This window comes from Aptenodytes patagonicus, chromosome 17 (assembly GCF_965638725.1).
Source record: "Aptenodytes patagonicus chromosome 17, bAptPat1.pri.cur, whole genome shotgun sequence".
In the NCBI taxonomy this organism is placed as follows: Eukaryota; Metazoa; Chordata; class Aves; order Sphenisciformes; family Spheniscidae; genus Aptenodytes; species Aptenodytes patagonicus.
Genome location: NC_134965.1, coordinates 6,693,466 through 6,703,857, shown reverse-complemented (window position 1 = coordinate 6,703,857; position 10,392 = coordinate 6,693,466). Strand labels below are relative to the sequence as shown.

The window sequence follows — 10,392 nt, the reverse complement described above, 5'->3', positions numbered from 1 at the left end:
CACTCTGGGCAATCTCTGTGCACTTTCTTCAGGCAGAAAGATGTACCATCTTTGCATGGGCTGTGCATGTTCCACACAGCCGCGTGAGCCCGTATCACAGACACCACGAGGTAAAGCCTCTCCCTGCGTACGATTCATTCTGGATGTAAATCTAGTCCTTGCTATTTTGCCAAATCCTCAGCAGCCTCCTGTCAAAGCCCACAATAAGGACAAAGACTTTCATCAAAGATGAACATGTCGAGAGAAGCATTAAAAATGAGGGACGTGAGAAGAGGAAGGATTCGGGCAACAAAATGGTTCAAAGAGCTTTCTCGGTGTAGACAGCACGATGCTCTGTGCATCTGCAAGCCTGGAACTCTGAAAGGGAGCAGAAAAAATGATCATAAGGGGAAATGTATGAGAAGCGGTGAATTAATAGTTGGCTGCGAATCCAGAGAGAGAGTTTGAGCCTTGTTCTGGACTGATCCTGAAGGCAGCACACTGGAAACCCAGCTGCAAGAGGTACTTGCTCATTCAGGCTGCGTAGCCAGAGGCTGCCTGATGCTAGCCATGTCACTCTGCCCGTGTCCTCTCTGCTGCAGAAAGCAGCACGCCCTAAACAGGCAACCCCACTGTGCCCTAGACTTCATCGTCAACTCAGAAAGGGGACGAATAGTAGGACAGAGAAGAACATAGGAAAGACAGCTGGACTAGGTCCCTTCCTACCTGAACTAGCCTACGGTCCTGTGACAACAGGGCTGGTTAAAGGGCAGAAAAACCCAAAAGGGGACAAGAAAACTGGGATGCACTTCCCGCACTCCCTCAAAGGCCTCTGACAGCGCACACAGAAAAAAACAGGCCGTAGTAGCACACTCCCTCACGCAAAGCAGAAACACCCCTGTGCTGCGCGGTGCTACGAGGGGAGGGGGGACCGGAGCCGGGTACACCCGCCAGCCAGACACTCGGACAAGCCGCCAGCCCCGCTCCGAGGCGTGTAAAAGCGGGGCGGCGGGGCCGGGGAGCAGCGAGCGAGCAGCCGGGGCTGTGCTGCGGAGCAGGTGAGCGGGGCCGGGCGGGCAGCGGGGACCCCGTCCGGCACCGGCACCAGAGCCGGCACCGGCACCGGCACCAGAGCCGGGACCGGGACCGGGGGCAGAGCTGAGCCTCGCCTCGCCTCGCTGTTCCACAGGTTGCACCAGTTGCCGGGATCGCTGCGCACACGAGCAAAACGTCGTCCGAAATGGCAGCCGAGGTGAGGGTGAACTTTGCTTCTCTGGAGGGGTAGTCTCGGGGGTGCTCTGGCAGACGTGAGCTCAACTGAGTTAAAATCTAAAGTTAATCTCTCAGTTTGGAGTTCCTGATTGCAAACGCGTCTGCTGCAATGTTTCTGCTGACCCACCTCTTACTTTGGTGGAAACCTGTAATACTGAAGATGTACCTAGATGCCTAGATAGACCTGCTCCCCATTCAAGCGCTTAGCCTCTGGTACTGGCCTTTAGTTTAGCATCCCCTATGCCGTGCTCCTGTGGGCACCAGATGCACGCTGAGGGCCTCTAACACTTGTCTGTTTCGATTCCGATTCCCCCCTCTGCCTTCCCTCAGCTCTCTGACAAAGCTGCCTTGACGACATCAAAAAACACGTGCCTACACTCCTACCTCTGTAGGCTCTCTCCTGCTGTCCTCTCAGGCACGTCCTTTCCGCAGGCATCGGCAGAGAGGTGGAGACAGTCACTAGGGAAAAAGTTTCTAAGGTTACTCAAGAGTGCTTTGTCTGACTGATAAGGCCCGGGCACAGATAAGCTTGCAACTGTCCCGCCAGCTTCTTGCTGTCCATGGTAGTTATAGTGTACAGCATGAGAAGAGACCGACAGGGGTGTTTAAAAAATCAAGTAGATTCCTAATGACTACCCACTCTGCAATGGCAATTGCATTTAGGCCCTTCCTTTACATGTCCTCCCGTTTCTTTTTTGTGCCTGCTAGCGCTGGAGAGTTGCTTTTGAAATCCGGCGTAAGTTGTAAGGTCTCCGCACGAGTAAAATTCCTATCCATTTCAGTGCAAGTTTGCCAGGGTCAGGGCTTCAGGGGGTGTCCTACCTGGGCAAGCAAAAGGCTTCTGGTCAAGTGACATTACATGGCTCTTAGCTAGGGAATCCACTCAGTTGCCGAATCACTGGGGGAAAAAAGCTTACACACACCCTGCTGCGATGCATAGCTGGAATTGTGTACCTGTCTTTGGTCACCCAGTGAAGTAGTTATGTAGACGCAGATGACACGTTCAAGTGAGTGAGGTTACCATATGAATCTTGGTTTGGGTGGAAAAACAACCTTTGTTCCTATGTGTTCTGAAACCTTCTTCTTGTCGATATATTTTTCTGAACATTCCTGATGCTGAAAGGTACCCAGATCTCCCTTTCTGGAGTCTGCACCTTAACCAGTTTTATGCTAATCTTATGCCAAAGCTTGCAAGCACATCACGGACTCTGGAGATGCTTCAAACGGTAACGGCAAACACTTCATAATGTGGCTTGTGCTGGCCTAGAGCTCTCTGTCAATCGAGGAGAAATCTCCCTGCTAGCTCAACAGCGCAAAAACGACTTAGAGAACACTAGCTTTCACTATCTTCCTTACTGACCGCCTTACTTTTTCCCCCCTTTAAAAGGCTATCAAAGGGTTGTTGACCGGCAGCTGCCTCAAAAGAGAAATCCGTGCCGGTCTTGCAGCGTATGCCCCGATAGTCATTGCAAGGACTCCCGGCAGAGTCCTGCAGGAGTAAAGTATCTTGGAGGATTCCTGAGCCAGACCTGACACCTCAAGGGCTAAGTGCTAGTGACAGTGACACGTTCTCCACCTCTTCAACTACTTGCCAAAGGTCCCGAAATCCAGGGGCCTCAATGGTACAGCACTGAAAGGACAGAGCTGAACATGGCCTTTATATTGGATAAACAGATCACTGGATGTTACATGCGTAGCACCATACCTGAAGTTATTAGGCCTCTTTAATTTGCTTCTTCCTCTCTCTCAGGGGGATAAACTTTGGGGAGGAAGATTCAGTGGAAGCACAGATCCAGTCATGGAGATGTTCAGTGCTTCCATTACCTATGATCAGAGGCTGTCTGAAGTTGATATCCGGGGCAGCATGGCTTATGCCAAAGCCTTGGAGAAGGCTGGGATCCTATCTAAACCTGAGCTGGAGAAGATCCTGAGTGGCCTGGAAAAGGTATTTATTTCCTTCACAAACTGGCACGCGTGCTGGAACGAATGGCTTCTTATCTGACAGCATCTGTAGTAGCCCCCCTGATCTGCTGTTCTAAAAAGCATCTTCAAATGTCCTCGTGTCCTAGTCCTTAGAGCTAGGCGTGTGCTGAAGTGCTTTGTGAAAGGGAATGCTGTCCTAAATCATGGACGTGACAGGCCCATGTGTATTGGACTCGGTACACCTGGAGGCATTCTGGGCAGGCGACTGATGCTCAAATTGCATCCCGCTAAAGGCACCAAAGCCCAACAGTAGGATGTGAACCAGCTGACAAGCCCCCACTGACAGCCTGAAGCCCTGATGTGCACACTGTCAATGCTCGTTATGGCAGCCCCGGTGCCCCGGTGAGGTGTGCTCAGTGTGACCTGCCCGCACGTCCTCTTCAGACTGAACATTCACGAGGAATTGTTTCAGTATGAAATAGGAATATTCTTTTTCTGCTGGCACTTGGGATCCTTTTGAGTCTGGCTGACTGAGCTAGTAGGAAGCAATGCATAGCATTGTATAGCGGTGAAGAGAAGTCCGCAGCTAAGCGCTTTTTTAAAATCTCCATTGTTGTTGCTCACCCACCGTGGACAATGGTGAGTCTATACAATCTTTGTATAGGAAAATCTTTGTGGACAATGCTAAAGCAATCACTGACATTTCAGCTCACTTTCTCGTTGCAATGCTTAAATCCTCCTATAGCCATAACACTGCAGAATCATCACGGGGAGAGACATGAATCCCACCAAGTGCAGTATAGAATATCTGGATATAGCAAGCAGCCAGCCTTGGCCTGAAAGAACAGGAATGCCAGAGCTCGCGTGAGACTTAACACTTTGATTTCCATTGGGACGGCAGAAGCTGGCATTCGCTGGGGACAATTACAGCCCCCACGCGCAGCAGGGTAACAGTAGTGGCTGACTGGTGTTTCTGCTGATGTTTGTAGATCTCCGAGGAATGGTCTAAAGGAGCCTTTGTGGTGAAACAAAGCGATGAGGATATCCACACTGCCAACGAACGCAGACTAAAGGTTCGAGTCCTCTAACCGCTTGTTCCCGCTCCTCTGTAGCTAGATCTGATTGACGTTAAGTGCATGCGCCTCTGTCCCACTGTGAAACTCCTCCGGACCTTGTGGCACTCCGGGCCTTATGGCACAACCACGTGTCTCCCAGACCCCTTTTGTGGAAGAGGCGCTGTACAAACGTAGAACCCAAACTTGCCCTTCCCCAGAAGGGATCCCATGGCTACTCACAGGATCCTAGAGCCGAGTCCCGTCCAGGCAGGGAGGAGGTCTGCTCGTGCGGAGTCTCCTCCTTAGAATACAGAGGCGCTGACAGAAATCCTCCTCTCGTCCTCAGGAGCTGATTGGAGACATAGCTGGAAAGCTGCACACTGGAAGGAGCAGGAACGATCAGGTATGCACAGAACTGGCTGGTTTTCCTCCTTCCGTATTCCTCCCCCTCCTCAGTTCCTTAATCAAATTTCTTTATGCCATCTTTCACGTGCCCTGACACTCTCCAGCATGTACTCCCTAGGGCTTTAAACTAGTGACGCCGCAGTGACTCATCCGCGCAGGGGAATGGGCTCTGCAGGATTGCTTCCTGGTGGTATAAGGCCGCAAACGTCCACTGACATCTCTTTGAAAGCCTACAGAAACCGTGACTTTACTGGCTGGGTGCCATGCATCTTTCAGGATCAGTCCTTCTACTGATGACCGACTTGCGTCAGTGGGGGATTTTCTGATCCAAAGGTGACCATACCCAAAAAGTCCACCGAAAAGAACGGGCTTTGATCCTGTTCATGGAAAGCAAGATACAGCGGCTTTCACAAATCAGTGACCAGGGACACACCTGGTAAGAGGAAGGTGTCCCTTCCCATCACACAGAACAAGGAGGGGATAACTCTGCTACGGCTCTCTGCTGGACAGGATTTGGTCACTAAGTATGTCACATTCTGCTTTGTCTGACTGTGGCTGGTCTCGCCCAGGTTGTGACTGACTTGAAGCTGTTAATGAAGAATTCCCTCTCTGTCATCTCCACTCACCTCCTGCAGCTCATTAAGACCCTGGTGGAACGCGCTGCCAAGTAAGTCCTATTCCATATCCACGGCCTTGGCCTTGCAGGGGCAGGAGACTTCTAGGCTTGCTCTTTGACTGACACCAATCAGGGCAGCAGCAGGGTCTTCTGCGGAGGAAGTTACAGACAGGCAGTGTGTGATAGCACAGGGAAAGACAACAGCCCCTCCTTCTCCACAGGTCACCTCACAGAGACCTTCCTCTTCCCCCAGTGTACCCTGGCAAAGGAACTGAGGCGGGAGGTCCGCACAAGACTTCAGAAGGTGCCAAATCCATCTGAAGGAGTGGGGAACTTTAACATGCTTCAAGTTGCTACGTAGGAGAAAAGCTCAGCTCCGTTAACTCCTGCCTAACTCTCCTCCTCACAAACCACACTCACAAACGAGTGGTGGACTGGGGAATCTTTGCCTGCCACAGAGGGATTGCTGTCCCAGGCAATTTCCCAGGGAGGCCTAGGGCAGACACACCACACTGGAAGACCGGGAGATCTAAACCCAGTGTGCTTAGGTAGCAGGTGACAGGGAGAGGAAGACGTGGATCAAATTCAGCACAACACAGGTTAAAGATGTTCTCTTCGTGACCTTGCCAGGAAACCCTGGAGTGTACCTGCCACTGCCTTCTCTCCTGACAGCTGCTGCTCACCTCTTTCTCTCCTTTCACACGCAGGGAAATTGATGTTATCCTCCCTGGCTACACCCACCTGCAGAAAGCTCAGCCCGTCAGATGGAGCCAGTTCTTGCTCAGGTAAACACCTTGCACACTTGGCGGGAGGAAGCCGCCTCCACCCGCGGGGCCCTGCTCAGCTGGAGCCTAGAAGTGCATCATCCTCTGAGGGGGCAGCCCGGGGCGGTGACAAACCAGAGCTAACCTTGCAAACTGGAACAGGAGCTCCCCGTGTTGCTGCGTGGCTCTGACCAACCGGGGACCCAAGCACTGAGTGGGCAGCGGAGGCCAGCTCCCTGTATGCTCCATCCTTTGGCCACAGTTACACCTCAGCTAATGGGGTAACATGGAGAATCTTGTACGGCCGCTAGCTGCTCCACTTCAAAGGCCCTTAGTGCCTAGGCTCCATTTCAAGCCTCTTCTGTTTGAGCGGGGATCCCAGGCTCCAGGCGTGGCAGCATACTGCTTGGGAAGGAAAGTGACATTTTCTGGCTTCACGTGCTTCATCTCTCATGTCCTTTCCTAGCCATGCTGTTCCTCTGACCCGTGATTCTGAGCGCCTGGGAGAGATGAAGAAGAGGATGAACGTCTTGCCTTTGGGAAGGTAAGGCCTACTGTTCGTGTAATCGCTGGGCCTTGCTTTGCTCTGCCAAGTCTTCAGAGGCGCCTTCCCCGCTTCCTAGAGCTCAGTTTTGGTTGCGATATGCAGGGTATCTTGCATGACTTCTGTTTCTTTCTTCCCTGGCAGCGGTGCTCTGGCTGGCAACCCACTGGAAATTGATAGAGAGCTTCTGCGTAGTGGTAAATGTCTCCCTACGACTGAGTGGCACAGGACTACCTGTAGTATCTAGGAGGGAGGGAAGCACTGATACATGGCTCCCAATGGCACTGCAATGCACTGTCCCGGAGCCAAAGCCTTTCTTTCGTAAGGCTTTTTACTGCAATGAGACAGGCAACGCCTGTGAGGTCGGAGCAGGAAGAGCCACCTCTGCTGCACGCTGGCTGCCTGGGGCTAATAACAAAGACCCCAGTCAGTGTCACACTTAAGCATGTTTGTGTTCCTGGGACTACTCAAGGGCTCACAGTCACCTGCATGCTGGGGCAACCTGCTGCATCCAAGCTCCAGCCATGCCAAGCCTGACCTCCTCTGTCCATCACTTTCCTTACAGAGCTGGACTTTGCTTCCATCAGCCTGAACAGCATGGATGCCGTCAGCGAGAGAGACTTTGTGGGTAAGCACAACCCAATCACATCTTCCCACCGCTATTTTAGAAGCAGGCTTCTGAGACCTTCCCAGCTAACCTCCTTTAACAAGGGGACCAAAATCCCTCACTAGGAAGTAACTCCAAAGCTCCAGTCAGGGCTCCCTGGGTTGTCAAGCAAAAAAGCACCTTTTTCACCTCCCAATTTCCTGCCTTCCCTGCAGTGGAATTCCTCTCTGTTGCCACCCTGCTGATGATCCACCTGAGCAAGATGGCTGAAGATCTCATCCTCTACAGTACCAGCGAGTTTGGCTTTCTAACCCTCTCTGACACCTACTGGTAGGTTTCTGGTCTCTGGGCAGAGAGCCCTTCCCTCAGTCTCTGCTGCTCAGCTACCCTCACCTGAGAGAATGAGACAGTGGTTGGGGTCTCCCTGCTGCACAAGGCTGACACGGCATTAAAAGGCTGGCAGAAAGGCAGCCTTAGGGTGAACATTCCTCAGGAACGACCACTTTTTTCTCATTCTGGTACCTCAACCAAGTCTGCCTTCAGCAGACACTCCTCCCCAGCAACTGCTGGCAGAGAGAACTTCCCCCTCTGCTGGGAATGCCTGCCAAAGCCCTTCCTTGGCTAGCCGGGTCTGCGATCCTAACACACTCCTTGTCTCTCAGGGCGGCACAACCACAGCCCTCCCTCTCTGAGGTCACAGCAACGCTTAGGCTGGCCTGCTGATACCACCTATGGAGAGGCTTGGGGGGAAGCCTCCTTTTTGCTTCCTCTTTGAGGGGTGGGACTGCGTGGTAGCTCCAGACAAGACTGCAAAACCAAAGGCTTTGCTGTGGGAAACACGAGAAACTCAGCACACTCAGCTCACTGCTTTCCAACACCCTAGAAAGGTGTCCGGGGAAGGGGGACCTATGTGTCGCTTTTGGAGGGCTGGGTCAGTACGCTGCATGACCTGTCTTAGCCTGTGTCTGCATGGACTGGGGTCTTGCTCACCGTTACACTCCACACACCTTTCTTTCAGCACTGGCAGCAGCCTGATGCCTCAGAAGAAGAACCCCGATAGTCTGGAACTCATCCGCAGCAAAGCTGGTCGTGTGTTCGGACGGGTGAGCCTGCTAAAGAAAGAAGCGGGACGGGGAAACTGCTCATACCAGGGCTGAAGAATCTCCTTTCTTCTTGCCTCTGCGTAAAGAAATGTGCCCTGAGCCCCTGCTGGGGCAATGTGCTTCTCTTCCCAGAACTAACTGCCTCACCTCTTTCTCTCTGCAGTTGGCTGCTATTGTCATGGTTCTCAAAGGACTTCCAAGCACCTACAACAAGGATCTGCAGGTAAAACAGATGTTAGTCCTCACACCACCTCTCTGAGCAGACGCAGCTGGCTTCTACTCTTGAGCAGTCTTGCCACTGCGTTTCCCAGCACAGACCCTGCTTGCGTGCAGGATGCTGAGAAGGGGGCCGAGGCACGGCATGCTGCAGTTGACACCCCGGCCCCTAGCAGGAGCCCCTGGCATGACGTGCCTGCTCTGCTGGCTGGGCTGCTCAGGCTGTTGGGCTTTTGGGCTGCATCAGGCTGACTTACAGCAATTTCCATGCCCGTTCTAACGCAGGAGGACAAGGAGGCCGTCTTTGATGTCATCGACACCCTGAATGCTGTGCTCCAGGTTGCCACTGGAGTGATTTCTACCCTCCAGGTAAGGCTTCAGCCTCTCACTATCGAACATGGTTGGGGCGCACATTCTGAGAGTAACACCGGTAAAAGAGCTCTAGACTCGTCCTAAGATGGAGGCACTCTTCAGTGCCTCACCCATACTGCTCATTATGGCCCCCCAATGTCCGCTCACGTGTCCCCGAGGAGGAGCTGATGCTAATGTCTCCCTCTGACCCTCCTTTCTGCAGATCAACAAGGGGAACATGGAGAAGGCTCTGAGCCCTGAGATCCTGTCGTCTGATCTGGCTCTCTACTTGGTTCGTAAAGGAGTAAGTACCCGAGGGAGACTTGGAGCTGTGGTTTCTTTGGATGCAGAATACTGCTCAGCGAGGGCCTGAGATGAGGCCTTCTGTTCTGTCCCCAGGTGATGATCAGTCTGGGTCAACAAACACGAAAGCTGGAAACCCATTCTTTACATGTATCCCAAGTAGTGGAACTGCTGCCGGGTGGACTTGGTAGTAATTTACAGGTGGAGTTTTACCTCCTATCGCCTCCCCTCTTCACACCCCAGAAAACCCAGACTCAGATGGCATTGCCCTAGGTGAACACCAGACAGCCAAAAAAGACAGCACATCCATTTTTTCCTTCGAGGCTGCACCCCAGTTGCCTGGTCACTGACTGTGGCCTCTGCTTCTCACTGCAGATGCCATTCAGACAAGCCCACATCGCCTCTAGGAAGGCCGTCCACCTCGCCGAGTCTAAAGGCATACCCATCAATAACCTCAGCCCGGATGACCTGAAGACCATCAGGTTTGTGTCACTATTCTCTTGCCGTGACTCCCCTCAACAGGCAGGTATCGGCCTCCCTTCGTATGGGCCTCCTTACGGTGCCCTTCCCCAAAATGCCTGGGCCGCACAGCTCCCCAGAGTCCTCCTGGCCTGAATATCAGTGCTGCTACTGCTGGGCCTGAAATAACTGAAGGGCGACAACATCGCTACCATTCAGCTCCAGCGGGGCATGGGCAGCAGCTCTTGGGAGGGACTGGAAGAAACTCATGCCCTGACCTGGCGGCACCAGCCCTCCAGAAGAGTTTGGCTCCAAACTTCCTCGCTCTCCCCTCGGAGCTGACTCTTTGGTCTGCCACAAGCAGCTACTGCCAGGCACCAGAAGTGCAGAAGCAGGGCTGCAGGCGGTCTTTCCCCGTGGAAAAAGGCTCCGTCTACACTCCCTCCCCGTCTCTGCAGGCAGTGAGCATGTAAAGCCAGCAAACAGCACCCAGCGCTCTCCACTGACACCTCTTCTCTTTGCCTCCCCAGCCCCCTGTTTGGCAGCGACGTCTCCCAGGTCTTCAACGTCGCCAACAGCGTGGAGCAGTACAGGGCCATGGGCGGTACCGCCAAGAGCAGCGTGACTGCCCAGATCGAGCGGCTGAGGGAGCTGCTGAAGAAGCTGAAGGAGCAAGCTTAGAGTGTGGGGAGATATCCCGTGGATGCAGCGTTGTGCCTGTCACGCTAATCTGGAGTTAATAAACGCTGGGGTGCATTGTAGTTCACTGAAACTCCTGTCTTGCGTCTTTCTTCT

At 53.1% G+C, this 10,392-nt stretch overlaps 1 protein-coding gene across 1 annotated transcript; it reads left to right on the top strand.

Annotated features, from left to right (window-relative positions):
* Positions 1-971: 971 nt before the first annotated feature.
* On the top strand, positions 972-10,369 carry LOC143168406 (argininosuccinate lyase-like). Its single transcript, XM_076354816.1, has 17 exons — positions 972-1,037; positions 1,169-1,231; positions 3,002-3,196; positions 4,164-4,247; positions 4,576-4,632; positions 5,204-5,301; positions 5,958-6,035; positions 6,481-6,558; positions 6,703-6,755; positions 7,124-7,186; positions 7,381-7,495; positions 8,184-8,268; positions 8,432-8,491; positions 8,770-8,853; positions 9,059-9,139; positions 9,514-9,620; positions 10,128-10,369. The coding sequence occupies exons 2-17, from the start codon at positions 1,220-1,222 to the stop codon at positions 10,276-10,278; spliced, it is 1,401 nt and encodes a 466-aa protein (XP_076210931.1). The 5' UTR covers positions 972-1,037; positions 1,169-1,219; the 3' UTR covers positions 10,279-10,369.
* Positions 10,370-10,392: the final 23 nt, after the last annotated feature.

Coding starts and splice junctions, on each gene's coding strand:
- LOC143168406 (XM_076354816.1), top strand. Junction 6,036..6,480: donor TGGAGCCAGTTCTTGCTCAG/GTAAACACCTTG, acceptor GTCCTTTCCTAG/CCATGCTGTTCCTCTGACCC. Junction 8,854..9,058: donor GAGTGATTTCTACCCTCCAG/GTAAGGCTTCAG, acceptor TCCTTTCTGCAG/ATCAACAAGGGGAACATGGA.